The following is a 14,878-nucleotide window of genomic DNA, read 5'->3' as shown; positions in this document are numbered from 1 at the left end:
CAGGGACTTCAGAAACCCATCCGATGCCATCCGCAGCAAGCTCTACAGCGTCACCGTGTGCAAGCTGAGTGGAAGCCCGAATCCCACTGTGCCCTGCCTGCCCTCACACCGGCGTCATGGGTCTGGCACGCGGGTTTCCCCAAACCTGCCGGAGACACACTGACGGTTTTTCTCAGCCGATACCTCCCTTTCTGGCACTCGTGGCATTCGGCAGCGGCGCACTGGCCATTTCCTGTGACACTGCTTACGAGCAGGATTGGGAGAGGTGGGGCTGTCTTGCTCTCCAAAACATGAACCTGTGCGGCTGTCGTGGGCTGGGGTCCTCAGTGTCCGGCACACGGGGCGCTTTGCAGTCTGATGAGGAAGCCAAGGCTCAGAACAGAGCGGGAGGCCACGCGGGATGCACCCAGGGCCACCTTCCCTCTGACCGGCTGCGATGCAGGCTCATGGCAGAGGGGCGTGCGTGCGGAGGTAGTTTAAAAACTGCGGAATCACTCAACTTCCCCAGGTCAGCTTTGGTTCGGGCAGGTAGGGTGGCTTGCTGCTGAGTGAGGTAAGGTGGCCTCGCTGAGGAAAGGCTTGCAGAGACCCTGTCCTTGCCCCCTGTTCCCACGCACCCCGCAGGGCGGTTATGAGAGGAAGCTAATAATCAAAGCCCAGATGAATGGCATTTTCACAGGTCTGTAGATTATGAATGAATATCTTTGAAAAGCTCTCATTCTTCTAAGCGTGTCATTTCTCTTTGAAAATGAAAACTTGAGCTGACCAGGTCCTATTAAAACAATTTATAATCTCACTAGCCTGTAAGTACCTGTTTTCCAAAATGGATTTCTAGGTCTTGGCTTGGGGGGCGGGGGAGCGGAGCAGCCTCTGGTATAGATCGTTGTCTTTTAGGTAGCACTTCTGCAGTTGAATAAGGAAAGTTTAAGAAATCAGTGGTTTTATCCAATTCATCTCCAGTAGTGAACGCTATTGGCAGTGTATCTTAGATCGTTATCCGACTCCTGAAAACTGATTCTCCTAGCTCCCTGGTGTCATTTGTCAGCCTGTAGCTTAACAAACGGCATCTTAGGCACTCTACCACTGCCCTTTCAACACCTAAAGAAACTCAAGATCTTTCTCAGCTCACTTATCATGATACTTTCCAGCTTCTGTAATTTGGACTTGGCCGTTCCGTCTTGGCTACAAAACAGTGAAGGTTTCTGAGAAACGGGTGGTGAGAAGGGCAGCTCTCTTTACTGCAAAGGCTGGTTTAGCTTTTTTTTTGTTTGTTAGGGGGTCCAGGGAAGCTTTCATGTATTCCCCTTGATACAAGTGATTAAACGGCCCCTTTGGTGACTTAAATGGTAATTGCTGGGTGAATACGTGCGTTGCTCAGAGTTGAGAGGTCGGACTTCTGCGAGGGTCAGGTCTTGCTTTGGCCGCAGGGTGGGTATGGTGAGCTGCAGAACACCGCCTCTGCGGCTCTGCCTGCCTGGCGACCCCACGCTGACTTCTGCTGAGGCCAGAGGTTGCCCACAGATTGGATTTCTCCATCGTAGAGCAAAGGAAGTAAAGACTCTGTTCTTCTGGGTAGTTTCCAACAGTGTGGCTCTTGGGATCCACCACCAAGTTTGCACCAGGACGCCGACGGGAACCTTGGAGAGCCCTGCTCCAGCAGTGACCCTGAACAGAGGTATTTTACGGCTAAAATTCAGTCGACGATCTCTGCTAGGTTTCGGTTAAGGTAACGGAATTTTCTCAAATTTAAGGTGTCCCGCATAAACTTTCTTAAGCCTCTTGGCACTTGTTCCCACGCAATTCCAGTTTTTAGATGTTACGACAGTTGGCATACACTTTTAGAGCACTTGGTTATTTTTCGCTTAATTTACCTGCATTTCATGTCCCACAAAACCACCTGGCACAGTATTTCAACCAGCTGGAGAACCGTGGGTCTGTAAGGAGCGCCCGTGGTTCTGGAACGCTGCCATGACAGCAGTCCTGTACTCCGAGGGCCCTCCTTGCCGGGGCTGAGGTCCCTCGTATCAGGTCTCTTTAGGGCTGTGTCCGAGCCGTGGTGCGTGATTCCTGATGTGGCTGTCCTTACCACACCCCGCCCCCCAGGTGCTCTGCTCTCTGTAGCTAATCTTGAAAGGCTAGTGTTTTCACTCCCCCACTTTTGTTTTTTTGTTTTGTTTTAACTTGAGAACATTAAAATGGCAGATTATTCCCCAAACTCCCATGATCAGTTGGGAAGAACTGACCAGAGTGATAAAGCCTGTGGGTGCGCCTGTCATGGTCTCCCCCGCCCACTGCTGGAGGGATTGTAAAGAACAGCGCACCTCTTCCGGAACCAGTGTGAAAGATGGATCGAAAGCCTTTAAAATGTCCACGCCTTTTGACATAGCAATTCCAATTCCACAGCTTTCATCAGGGAAACAGAGTTGTGTAGAAAGAGAGACATGTATTATTTACGTAATTAAGGGAAGTTTTTTTTTAAAAAAATGGCTTTCTTCTTGGAGTGAAGGGTGGTATCCCAGGTGAGATATAACATTTACGAGCACTTTTCATGTGTCGGGTGTTTCTCTTTACACGTATGAACTGATACATGGAGTCATAGTCCCACGGGGGGCCACGGGGGCAACTGCATGGCACGATGAGGGAACAGGGCTGTGTTGGCCTGGCCTCAGGGTTGCACGTAACAAAGAACAACTCAAATTAGCAATCATTTTAAAAAAGGAATATTTTTGAGGGGGGGACTAAGAAATCTGTGACATCTCAATACCACATAATAACAACAGTTAAGGCTTATTGAGGGGCTTTCGATGGGTCAGGTACTGTTCTAAGGGCCTTGCATGTATTAATACTTTTAATCTCTACCCAATCCAGTGAGGTAGGTACTATTCTTAACCCCATATTTCAAGTGAGGCAATGAAGGCAAAGGAGAGGATGAGTGGCTTGCCCAAGGCCGAAACAGTCAGTAATGACAGAACCAGTAAGGACAGCCAGCCGGGCAGCTGGCTCCAGAACACGTGTTCTTAACCAGGTGAACTAGGGCCTGGCTTTATTCAGAACTTGGGACAACACTACCAGGGCCCTTGGCTTGCATCTTAGAGCTTCCTTCCTAGGTGGGCCCCCTCCATGTGTCTCCATGGTGGCAGCCCCAAGCCCACACGACCTCACAGCTCACCATACCAACAGAGAAGGTCTTCCCAATGGCCCCAGCCTAAGTGCTGTGGACTGCAGATGTGGTTTGGGCCACGCGCCCTCTCCTAGCCTCCTGACGATGCTGCAGGACTACTGCAGAAAGGAGGAAAAGTGGATTCTCAAAGGAAGGGATGCTGGGCGGACATATGGGCAGCCCCAAGCCCGCACGACCTCACAGCTCACCATACCAACAGAGAAGGTCTTCCCAATGGCCCCAGCCTAAGTCCTGGGGACTGCAGATGTGGTTTGGGCCATGCGCCCTCTCCTAGCCTCCTGATGATGCTGCAGGACTACTGCAGAAAGGAGGAAAAGTGGATTCTCAAAGGAAGGGATGCTGGGCGGCCATATGTCCACACCAACGGCCAGTAAATTGGGATCAAGGGCCAAAGTGAAAACTGGGTAATGGAATTCCTGCTATATACCAGGTGTATGCAAGGCACTGGGGAGCTACCAAAACATAGCTGCTGCCCTCATCAACTGGGGAGAGAACAGGCAAAAGAGAAATTACAACAAAGAGTAACTAGTGGATGTGGGAATAGCTGATCAGGAGGTGAGTAGGAGCCAAATCTGGGAGCCTGGCAGGCCGGGTTCAGTAGTAATGAGCAGTAACTACCACTGCTTGAAGGAATACCACGTGCCAAGCAATCGGTATACGTTTACCTTCACTCCGGTACCTGCTGTGCCGTGGATGAGTAAATGCATACTCAGAACAACGAATAACTTGCCCAGGGACCCAGAGTGATGGAGGCGGGATTCAGTAGTCTATAAACACTCTGGACTTAACCATGTTGTTATGCCAGCAAGCCGGCAAAGGTCATAGTCAAATTCATTCTTCCCCACTGGTAATCTACACCGCAAAGGAAAATCTCTTGGTTGGCAACACACTGCTATCACATATCCACCAGTAAGGTACACAGTGCACGCACTGAAGAACTTATTTAATGGGCTCCAACAATGAAGATGTGGTCATTACATACTGGATGTTTTCCAGCCTGCTTTTAAGTATCATCAATATGGTGCGCAAGCAGTGCCCTTGAAAATATCAGGGGGAAAAAGCTGGAAGGAGTTCAGACCCAAACACAAAGGCCCCGAAACCACCAAAGGGGAAACCGGATCTGACCTGAACATACTACATATGGAAACCCTGGAATTGCTGCGACGCTCTCGGGAATATTCGGTTACGAGGGAGACCCGGCACTGACCTTTTTGCAAGGAGACAATGAACAGAAGACTGTATTTGATAGGAGAAATTCACTTCCTGTTAACAAGGCTTCTAACCCTGTACAAGAGAGAAGAAAGAGCAGAGACCCCAGCTGGCTTTGAACAGTGGGACCCTGGTTCTTTAGGAGACCGCAGGAAAGAGGAGGTATTGTGTAGAAAGGCCATATGATCCACCCAGCTGTTAGTCCTTTGCTCCACTGCGTTTGCTGGAAAGGCTGAAGAAATGACAGAAATAAACCAGCAGAAATTTCACATTCTTTTCTTGATTTCTTATTACATTTCTTCTATAAATATCCAAGACAAATAAAAGACGTAAAAGAGATCCAACTAATTCAAATTTTGCTTCCTGGGTGGCACTCCTGAAGCTGCTTTTCCTGTCTCTCCCCACCCCCCACCCCCGCACCAGAAGAATACCCTGTCCTTCATTTGGTCCTCGCATAACCTCATGTACAGAGTTTCTAGCATGGCATTGTATTGAAATCTTCTCCACTAGATTCTAATTTACCTCTTTTCTCAGAGTTTTAGCTGCTCAGAAAATGTTTGTCGATTTTCGTGAATTGCTTCCGTACATTTCTAAGTACTGCAACACATTGTAGTATGTCTCTGTGGTCTTGTTTTGGTCCAGGAGCTCAAGTGTAAGGTCATGTCTCATTTATCTCCACTGCCTAGCATGGAGCCTAACGGTTCCTAACAATGAGTAGGTGCTCAGGGAACGCTTCGATGGTTAAGCACAAAACTTCTCAAACATGACGCTGTAGGAAGTGGGTAGGAGAGTAATAAATAGGTTTCTCGATGGAGAAAAACTTGTGAATTTGTGATACACAGTCTTTTCCGGTTTGAGCCTGAGTGATGGGAAATGGCAGTTTTCTGGGAAAATACAAATTTAGCTCCCACGTTCCCAGCTGGGACAACTTTTCAGAAGTTAGAAAGCGGGGATTAACATGAACATACCGGTCCTTCGCCTTTGAACCCCACAGCAAACACGAGGCACGTGTATTCCCGGAGGGAACAGGCCCGGAGAGGATTCTCTCTTGCCCAAGTCCACCCACGTGGTCAGTGCCAGGCCTGGCCCGGCGGCCCTCTCCTCTTCCGAGCGTTGCTCTCGGCCCTTTCAAAGTCTCGCCGCGCCTCCCCGCCCGGCGCGCCTTTAGCGGGACCCGAAAGCTCGGTCCTTCGAAAGAAAATGGGACAATCTTGGCCAGGAGAGGATCAGTGTTTTCAAATCCAAGACAGGGTTGCGGACTTGAGCGCGCGGAGGTGGCGACGCAAACTCCGCCCCAGATTCTCACCAATTAAAACCTGCAAGACACTACGGTCTCCACCCTTCAGCTAAAGAGAGACCCTTCCGCCCGGAAGCCGCTGCCGGAAGTTCCGGTGGGCTTGACGTCACTTCCGCCGCGATTCTTGGGAGCGTCGAGATGGATGCCCTGCGGGCCCGCGAGCATCTCCGGAGGCGATACCCGTTCTCGTCGGACGCCAAGGCCTCGCTGGACGGCGAGGGCCACGCCAGGCCGGGTGAGGCGCTCTCCCGGGCGCGCTCCGAGCCGCGCCGAGGTGCCCGGAGGCGAGGCCCGCAGCCCTGCCCCGCCAGGAGGGATCGCGTTTCGTTCCTCAGGGCTTATACCAAGTTGTTTTGCAAGTCGGGTATTTAGTACCTTTAAAGATCCTTGGAGATCACGTAGCCCTGCGCGTGTTCACGTAAGGCTGCGTTTTAGTATTCCCGGCAACGCCGGTCTAACACCTGTTTGGTAACAGCCACCGGTTCTAATTCTGAGAACCAACCCACCGGTACACAGGGGCGTGTGTGTCAGGTGTTTCACCTCGCTTGTAATGACATCTAGTTTCCTGTCAGCGGAAATCCGGCTAAACACATTAGCATGGATCTATACACAACACATCTGGCTGACTTTTACCTACCGATGTGGATGATTTTCAGAGGGAGGCACAGAACAAAGTATGATATACCACCGTTTGGGTACAAACCAGAAAAGGTCTGACGTGTGTTTTTCTGGAGGTGCATGGCATATAGAAGCGTTCCATAAAAGTCGAAATTGGCGGTTGCTTCTGGGCAGGCGGACTGGGAGAAATGGATTTCATTTTCTGTCTTTTAGTCCTGTATGTTGTAAACCTCGTGCATTTATTACCTTTTAAAAATAAGCACAAGTTGCCAGAGCGGTGGGAGGTTGAGGGCCTGAGTGAAAAAGGTGAAGGGATGAAGACGCACAAATTAGTAGTTACGCGACAGTCACAGGATGTGGATACGGCGTAGGGACTGTGGTCGGTATCACTGTAACGCCTGTGTGTAGTGCCAGGTGGGTGCTAGAGTAATGGAGGGATGACTTCATAAATTACATAAATGTCTAATCGTTGTACGTATACCTGAAACTAATGCGAAATTTAAAATAACAGAAGAAAACAGTGCTCAGGCATGCTCGTTTATAAATTTTGAGGGTATTACATCCAAGAACTTGTATTAGGAACGAGCTTCTTAGGAATTCCAAATGTCGAGAACCTCAGATATATACGGTGGCTCTCACAGGAACCCAGAGAGCAGGCCTGTCAGTCACCTGGGGAACTTGTCAGAAGGAACTCATTTGATCCAATCCCAGTCACCTATTCTTTCAGGTTGGGTCCCAGATGGAAGAAATTTGACTGGAACGTCACCTGTCTAGATATCTGTGCTAGGATTAGACCTGCAGTGTGCCATTTATGCTTTTGAGCGGCCTCAAAAGGTTGTTTAAAATAAAAGAAATAAGTTATAAGTAGTATTTTTGGAAATCACAAGTCTATTTTGTACGCTAATATTTGCCTTTTTTTTTTTTTTTTGCATTTTTCCTAATAGGACTAATTACTTTCTTAGATGAAATATGAAACATAATATTAAAATCTCTACACTAACAGATGGCATCAATCTTTCTGAATATGTAAATTTGATTTCAAAATTCATTTAGAATTAAGAAGTTGACTATATTGGACATGTTTTATAGTGGGTTCCTGGTAATTATTTCTGCAAAAATAATCTTTTGACGGTTTTGGAGAAGAAATTGGTGCTACAATGGGAGAGAATCTGGTTCTTAGAAAACACTAGGATATTATTTCATTTGGCTTAAAATGGCATGTAATTTTTCCTCAAAGTATGGCAGTTTAATCAGTCGAAATCTCTCTTACTTACAGAAACCATTACAGCCGTTGAGCAAAAGGAGCAGCCTCTTCCAAGACTTAATATCCATTCTGGATTCTGGATATTGGCATCCATTGCTGTGACCTATTATGTTGATTTCTTTAAAACTATTAAAGAAAACTTTCACACTAGTAGGTAAGAGAATGTTACTGCTTCATAAGTTAAACACCTTGTCTTAGTCTTCGTATTATATTTCATCTGTTGAATTTTTCAAATGTTTACTAGGCACCTACTCTCTGCCAGGCAGTATGTTGGGTGCTGGTGATAACAAAGATGAGAGAGAATGCATGCTCTGGCTGTGTACAGCAGAGCGGATGAGGCCGGAAGTTATTTCAGTCTGCCTTCTCAGCACTAATGTGTTGTAGGATGGGAAAGGGAGTAAATTAGAGAACAAGCTGATCCACTTGTAAATCATGGAGGGAGCAAGACCGAACGTCTTTGTGAGGATAAAGTGCAGGAGTGCTGGGAGGAGGGAATGGTCACCGGCGGGTGACAGTAAGGTCTCGGTTCGTTTTCCGACAGTAGTTACAGCTAACAAGGTAACTACAGGTGGCGATTGAATTAAAGTTGAGGCGAAGGTCACTAGTTTATCTCAGGAGTTGACACGGAGGAGAAAGTTGTGACTCACACCCCATATCCCTCCGCGAGCACTGGAGAGTGTTCTGAAGGCCCCCAGATAATAGAAGAAGGAGGGAAAGATGTTGGTGAACGTCAGAGCTGGCATTCCAGCAGCATCGTTTGGAAGCACCAGCAGGGCAGGCAGAACTGTTGGACCCTGCATTATCACAAGGGGACACACAGTTTCTCCGGAGGCCTTTAGCGGGAGCGGTGGTGGCTAGAAGGGGACTCGGGAGTGAAAGCACACGCAGGCAGGGGAGGCCAGGCAGGGGAGGCCGGTACAGGAGAATCTGTTTATACAATTGGAAGGAGGACGCTTTCCCTAGACGCCCCCTTGTGCGCTCCATGTATCTGTGCTTTATACCTACAAAAGTGTGTCCTTCACTTTGGCGGTGATGTCGCGCCTGCTGAGAATGCCCTCGAGCAGAAGAGCCCCAGAAAGGAGCGTGGAAATATCTTCCCCGAGATGACATCGCCGTTGGGGGCCAGCTGCGTGAGAAGCACGCTCGGGATGGTTTCGCCCTCACAGCTGTCAGGGTTTCAGAGGCATGCGGAGGGCACCCCGTGCCCACGCCGTGCCCGGCCACAAAGGCAGTCGCGCCGGAGGCAAACGCAGACAGACGGGATCGGAGGGTGGCCCCTCACCGCGGCATGCACTGCCTCATAGTTCTGAATCGCGGAGCCGCATCCTCGTAAAATGCCATCGGGGGATCTGGAACCTTGCGTGCTTGCAAGCCCACTCGACTGTTCCTGCCGTCCGTGTCCCCTCTGTCTTGTACATGGAGTGCCAGTGTTCCCCCCCACGCAGAAGCAAAAGATAAAGGGGGGGGATTGGGTCGGTGGGGAGACTGGAAAAGGGACTTCGTTCCCCCACACTGACGCCCTGTGACCGGTGGGCTGGCACGAGGGGGCTGACGGGTTGCCTCACACTCGGAGTCAGGTCTCGGGTAAAGGCAGAAGTGACACAGAGACCCCGCCCCGTGGAGGGTAAAGGCAGAAGTGACGCAGAGACCCCGCCCCGTGGAGGGCTGGAGCTCCAGCAGTGTGAGGGGTCCACTTAGAAATCGTCGATGAGGGGCAGTTCGAACTCACCGTCTTGCAAACGGATTTCAACGGTCTGAGAAACCCTGTCTTAGCTGGGTGGCGTCAGAGGCACCTCTGTTCCACACTCACAGCTTCAGGGGTGCGTGAAAAGCTCTCTCTCCTGCATTTTTAAAGAAGACGCATTGCCGTACCCAGGGTTCTTTTTTGGTTGGTTTACGAAAGTATATGAACGCGTGTCGTTAAAGTCTTAACTTTTTCATCCTTTCATATGTCTCAGTCTCATCCTTTCTCACCCCATTAGGTCGAGACTTTCCGAAAGCCGAGAATAAGGAACGGGGGTCCCTTTGCGTCCCCATTCTAGTTGATAGTCTTTAGGCCGTCAGCGAAAACTTGGAAGACAGCTGCTGGTTTGCTAGGCGCCGTCAGCCGTGACACTGTTTTTGTCTCTGCAGTTGGTTTCTCTTCGGTGGGGCCTTGTTGCTTGTCAGCCTGTCCATCGCGCTTTACTGCATCCTCTATCTGGAGTGGTATCACGGAATTGGGGATTACGACGTCAGGTATCCAGCCTTGATACCCATTACAACCGCCGCCTTTATCGTAGCGGGGATTTGGTAAGTTCACTCTGAAGTGACTAGGAATAAAAACTTTGTCGATCAGGTACTGACGTACATGGTACACAATCCACAAGGAAAGAAAGTAATAACGGGGAAATAGCGTCCCTGTCATTTCTAGTCTCTGATTCCTTTTTCAGTAATATGTTTATTTATATATTTAGTTATTTAAAACACATGGGGACACACTAGGTATCGTCTGCGCTTTGCTTTTTAAATCATTTTCATTGTAAAATAATACATAGAGAAGGCAGGAAAAACTAAATCGTACCACTGAATGAATTGTTATGAAATGAGCATTGTCGCAAATCCCACCCAGGTCGGGAAAGAGACCTGCGCCATCATCTGGTGATCGGTCCCTTTCATGCCTCCCCGTAGTCACCGCACTGCCCTTCCTGCCCACAGATAACGCTGGCCCGACCTTTATGTAACTGCTTTCGCATCTCTACTCTCGTCTGTTTTTTAACTGTAGAGATGGACTCGTACAGTGTGTTTGCTTTTACATTTGGCTGTTTTCCTGCAGCGTTCTGTGTGATTCCTCCGTATTGTTGTGCATCACGGTGGTTTACCGTTCAGCCTTCCAGCCCGTTACCGAATCCCAGTCTGGTCGACTGTCGATAGCACTTGGCTCGTCTCTCGTTTGGTGTTATCAGTGCTGCTGTTAAGAACACTGGAGTCTCTGTCTCTTGTGAGCCTGCGTGTGTTTCTGTTGGGTGTGTGTGTACACACGCACGCACGCACATGGGCGTGTATATTTATCGCTAGAAGAGCGCAGTTGGGTACACGCACCTCCAGCCTCAATGCAGCGAGTGGCCAGACTGGTGTACGGTGGATCGCTCACTGTTTTTCTCTTTAACGGAGCCATGTAGCTTGGAGGTCTTCCACGTGGGTGCGTGTAGACGCGCCTCGTCCGTGTAGCTGGTTACATGTAACTGGTTACATGGTTCCCGCGGTGTGGACAGGCCGTGGGGTGTTTCACTGGCTCCCCCGTGTTTGTGTCGGACTCCCCGTGTTTTCATTCCTTTGCTGTTACAAACAATGCCAAGTTCATAGTCTTCATAAGTGAATAGGTATTCAATGAAAAAACACCAATTTTTTTTTAATGTTTATAAAAGTATACTTGGTTACTGAAGAAAAATCTGTTAATTACTGAAAAAGGAAACAAATCCCAGGAGCCTGCCAGCCAGAGAGAAAAACTGCTCTTTATAGATTTTTAGCCCATTAATTTTTTTCCTTTATATTAAGTGAATTTGATTTTGGAAAAAGCAAATGCTTTTGTACTTAGTTTAAAAGTATGCTTTTTAATGATTTATTTTCTGTAGTTGAAAGGTACAGATGTCTGGTGTATGTGATGTTGTGACCTGGTTATTGTTAACCCTTCAGGGATGTGGGTAGACAGATGTGGTAGTGTACATCACCCCAAGAAATGTTATTTTATTTTTCAGAAGAGTATAATTATAGCTATTTTAAAGTTCTGCTTATCAAAATATTACACATTAAAATCCGTAGCTGTCTGAAGCATTTCATTGACTGTAGTTTCCCCTAATTAACTTCTACTCTTGTGAATTCAGTCCATAAAAATGAGTTGCACTTGGAATGTGTTTTATTCTTACCTTGGTGACAGAAATAGTGTTTTTCTCGATGGAAAATTTAATAGCAACTTCAAATTATTACTTTTTTATTCTGTTTTAAATAGCAAAATGCTTTTAACCGTCTTTTTACTATGAAAGTTTGGTAGTGTGTGAGAGAGTGAAAGCAGGCCCTCGCCACTTCCCTTCCTGTTCCATTGCAGACACTCACTTTACAGACTTAAGTTTCTGTTAAGCCGGCTCTCATCACAAGACCCGCAGTGATTCCAGTTCCAAGTGCTTTTTGAAGAGATTGTCACATTTCCAATATTGGCTAAATCACGTCTCTGAGAGAGAGAAAAAATCCCCCCCCCCATATATATAAACTATATACATGTAGAAACCACATAGATATGTATGTATATACACACACATATAGATATGTATATTCATTCACCTAGCAACGTTTATTTTTGTATATAGTTGAATGAACCGTCTCAAACTGAGTGAAAGTGAGTTCTTCACATCTAGATTTTACAATAGAATGTGTACATGTAGTCTGCGGCCACGCCACCCTGAATGAGCCCGATCCCGTCTGATCTCGGAAGCTAAGCAGGGTCGGGCCTGGTTAATACTTGGTTAAGAGAGACCACCTAGGAAGACCAGGTGCTGTAGGCGTCAAAAATAAAAAATAAGGGATTGTAAGCTGACAAGGTCCTTGCAATCTGTGAGGTTAACCGAGGGCTGCCTCGCCAAAAAAATAAATTAAAAAAAAAAGATCACGCACGTGTAGATCACAGCTGGAATCGTCAACCGCGTCTTTCCTGTTTTTTTTCTTTTCAGCTTCAACATCGCTTTATGGCACGTGTGGTCGTTTTTCACCCCACTGTTATTGTTTACTCAGTTTATGGGGGTTGTAATGTTGATCTCACTCCTCGGATGATTTACAAAGGTAAGATTTCTGGAATGGCATTTCTAATAATGGCCTCACTTGAAAAATATCTTTCATGACAGTTTTCAGGTGACACAGCAGTAACAGACTCCTGTGAACTCACTTCGGTCGTGTTCCGACCAGAGCTGTCCATGGAACTCAGATAAAAGGGACCGAGACCCCTTCCCTTTTGTGTGATGTAGTTCCGAGTCCTGCTCAGTGCTCTCACCAAGATAGCGTTTGCCCTCGCAGTATAGACAGATTCACACATCAGACCATTTTCTATTGAAGTCAGCTTCAGTCAACTTATCAACAAGGGACTTGGCCAGATCGTTCGTAAGGAGAATACTGGCAGAACGGGCAGTTTTACCCACATGAGGAGAAAAACATTCTGCCATTTCTAACTGTTCTGGCTACCTCATAAAAATTTGTTGGATGACCCATCAGCCTTTTCCTTCCGTGTTATTTGTAGAATGTCTGCCTCCCCCGAGACCACAGACCTGCTTCCTCACGCCCTGGGGCCTGTTTGCTGACGTCAGATAACTCACTTACTAAATAAGCGTGTATGGAGAGTACGCCCTCTGTATGCGTAGGGACGTGGTGAAAAAGACAGAGATAGTCCCTTTCTGCATGTTGCTTGCATCAGAACTGGGAGGAGATCCACTCCATACATCTGTTTACAGTATGAAAATTAGGCCCAGAAAAGTAAAAGTTAATACACTAAGTAAATTATTGGAGTGCTAAAGAAAATGGACGTTTCAGCGGACAGAGACGGCATGTTGTCCGTTTGGAGTTGTAGAGGAAACTCAACTACAGCCACGTAAAGAAGTAATGGTGTAACCTCGCTGCTGCCGGTCTGAAAATAGTTACCAGCACGTAGGTGACCGTGCTGATGCGTAGCGTCCCCTGCGCGCATAGTGCTGCGGAGGGGACCACTGGGACTCTCATATTACGCCCTTTCTCCTTGTTCACGTGTGTCACCTCAAGAACGTTCCCTCCTCTGACCATGTTGTTAAATCTTTGGCTGTTCAGTTTTGAGTTTTTACACATGTTCAAGAGTTTGGACTTACTGCTGCCATGAACTTATCGTTGGTGATGGAGACCCAGTTGGCGTTGTGGGCATGTAGGTTGAACTGTGCTTTTTAATATTAAATGCATCACTGAGACAGGATGTCTCACTCGGGGCATAAATGCTGGTTCTCTTTCAGGTTTAAGGGCACGTCCACTTAAAGCGAATGATTACACATCCAGCTACTTATAATCCAGCTACGGAAAGCATTGCAGACGTAGTGGGAGAGCTGCAGTAGTTCTCTGCGTCTTGAAGTGAGTGATTTCCTGGGAAAAACTGTGACTTTATAGATCTCTGATTGAACTCAGAATAAATTTCATTTGCATATTCTTAAACTCAAGCGATTATTGAATTTTTCAGAATCAAAATAGAAATGTTATTTAGAATGGAAATAACTAATTTGCAATGTCAATCTGTTCGAATCGTCGAAGACAGTATTGGCGTAAGAATTGTAAGTTTCTTTTAAGTGCACGATGTCCTCCCGGGATCGTAGATTGAGCTGCTCCCTCACTGAGCGGTGGCAGGTCACTGTGGGAGGTGGCGGGTGTGCGCGTGCGCGTGCCGGAGCGATGGTGTCTTGCGGATCTCATGTTTATGATGGTTTTGTTAAGGACCAACTGAACGTATTTTTATGCATTCCCATCACTTTAGATTTTATCATTGTGTAAATTATTGGGTTTTTAGCATTTTAATGTGAACTTTTAATGATTTTTAAGTATGCATAATTTTTTCCTTACCATTTTAATAAAATGTTTTTTAACTTTCTTGCGGGTTCTATTAATACAGATTTTGAAATAGTTTCTGTTTTCAGCGAATTAGCACATGGAGTTAACTGTAGAAATAAGGCTTCTTTTTTAGAGAAGGCCACTCTGCTCTTCAGAGACCTCTGGGAAGACAGCAGTCACGTTTTCAAATGCAAATATGCTCACATGAGACCTCAGCATCGCAAGGACTGTGACATAGGAAGTCCCCGGTGTTGGTTCTGTTTCCTGTGGAGGGACATCCAGTGCTGGTCTGAGTCAGCCCCTACCGTACCTGGCTCAGATTGCACCCAGCACCTGCCACCGCCCACCCCGTATGTCTGCAGTTGCGAAGTGGGAACAGTGTCTCTCGTGGATCGTGGATAATGGGGACGGTGTTGGTAGCACACCGACTGTGGTGCCTGGCGCCCAGCAGGTGCTTGCTCAGTAAATGGCGGTGGAGGAGGAGAGACAAGGGACCGGGGATCAGGAGGCGGAGGAGGCCAGCATGGGCCACAGGCAGAACCAAGCCCAGTTTGTGCGCATGCGCACGTGAGAGTGTGAACAGTAAGAGACAAGGCCAGAGTCAGTGATGTGCAGGGATGAGGTTGCCAACCCTGGCAGTTAGGATTAGAGAGCGCGTGGGTTCAGGCCCACTGGAGGGAACGTGGAGGCGGGGGCAGAGGACAGTCCTCCAGTGACAGTTCCC

The 14,878-nt window shown here is 47.6% G+C and overlaps 1 protein-coding gene and 1 pseudogene across 1 annotated transcript; both read left to right on the top strand.

Moving 5' to 3' along the window:
* The first annotated feature begins 5,765 nt into the window (after positions 1-5,765).
* Positions 5,766-13,764, top strand: TMEM128 (transmembrane protein 128). The gene is made up of 5 exons (XM_006918992.3): positions 5,766-5,922; positions 7,582-7,723; positions 9,703-9,861; positions 12,273-12,381; positions 13,569-13,764. The coding sequence occupies exons 1-4, from the start codon at positions 5,826-5,828 to the stop codon at positions 12,370-12,372; spliced, it is 498 nt and encodes a 165-aa protein (XP_006919054.1). The 5' UTR covers positions 5,766-5,825; the 3' UTR covers positions 12,373-12,381; positions 13,569-13,764.
* On the top strand, positions 11,987-12,107 carry LOC112485621 (annotated as a pseudogene).
* Positions 13,765-14,878: the final 1,114 nt, after the last annotated feature.

This window comes from Pteropus alecto, unplaced genomic scaffold (genome assembly GCF_000325575.1).
Source record: "Pteropus alecto unplaced genomic scaffold, ASM32557v1 scaffold5, whole genome shotgun sequence".
NCBI classification, from domain to species: domain Eukaryota; kingdom Metazoa; phylum Chordata; class Mammalia; order Chiroptera; family Pteropodidae; genus Pteropus; species Pteropus alecto.
The sequence above is the reverse complement of the archived record's forward strand: the minus strand, read 5'-3'. Positions and strand labels throughout refer to the sequence as shown.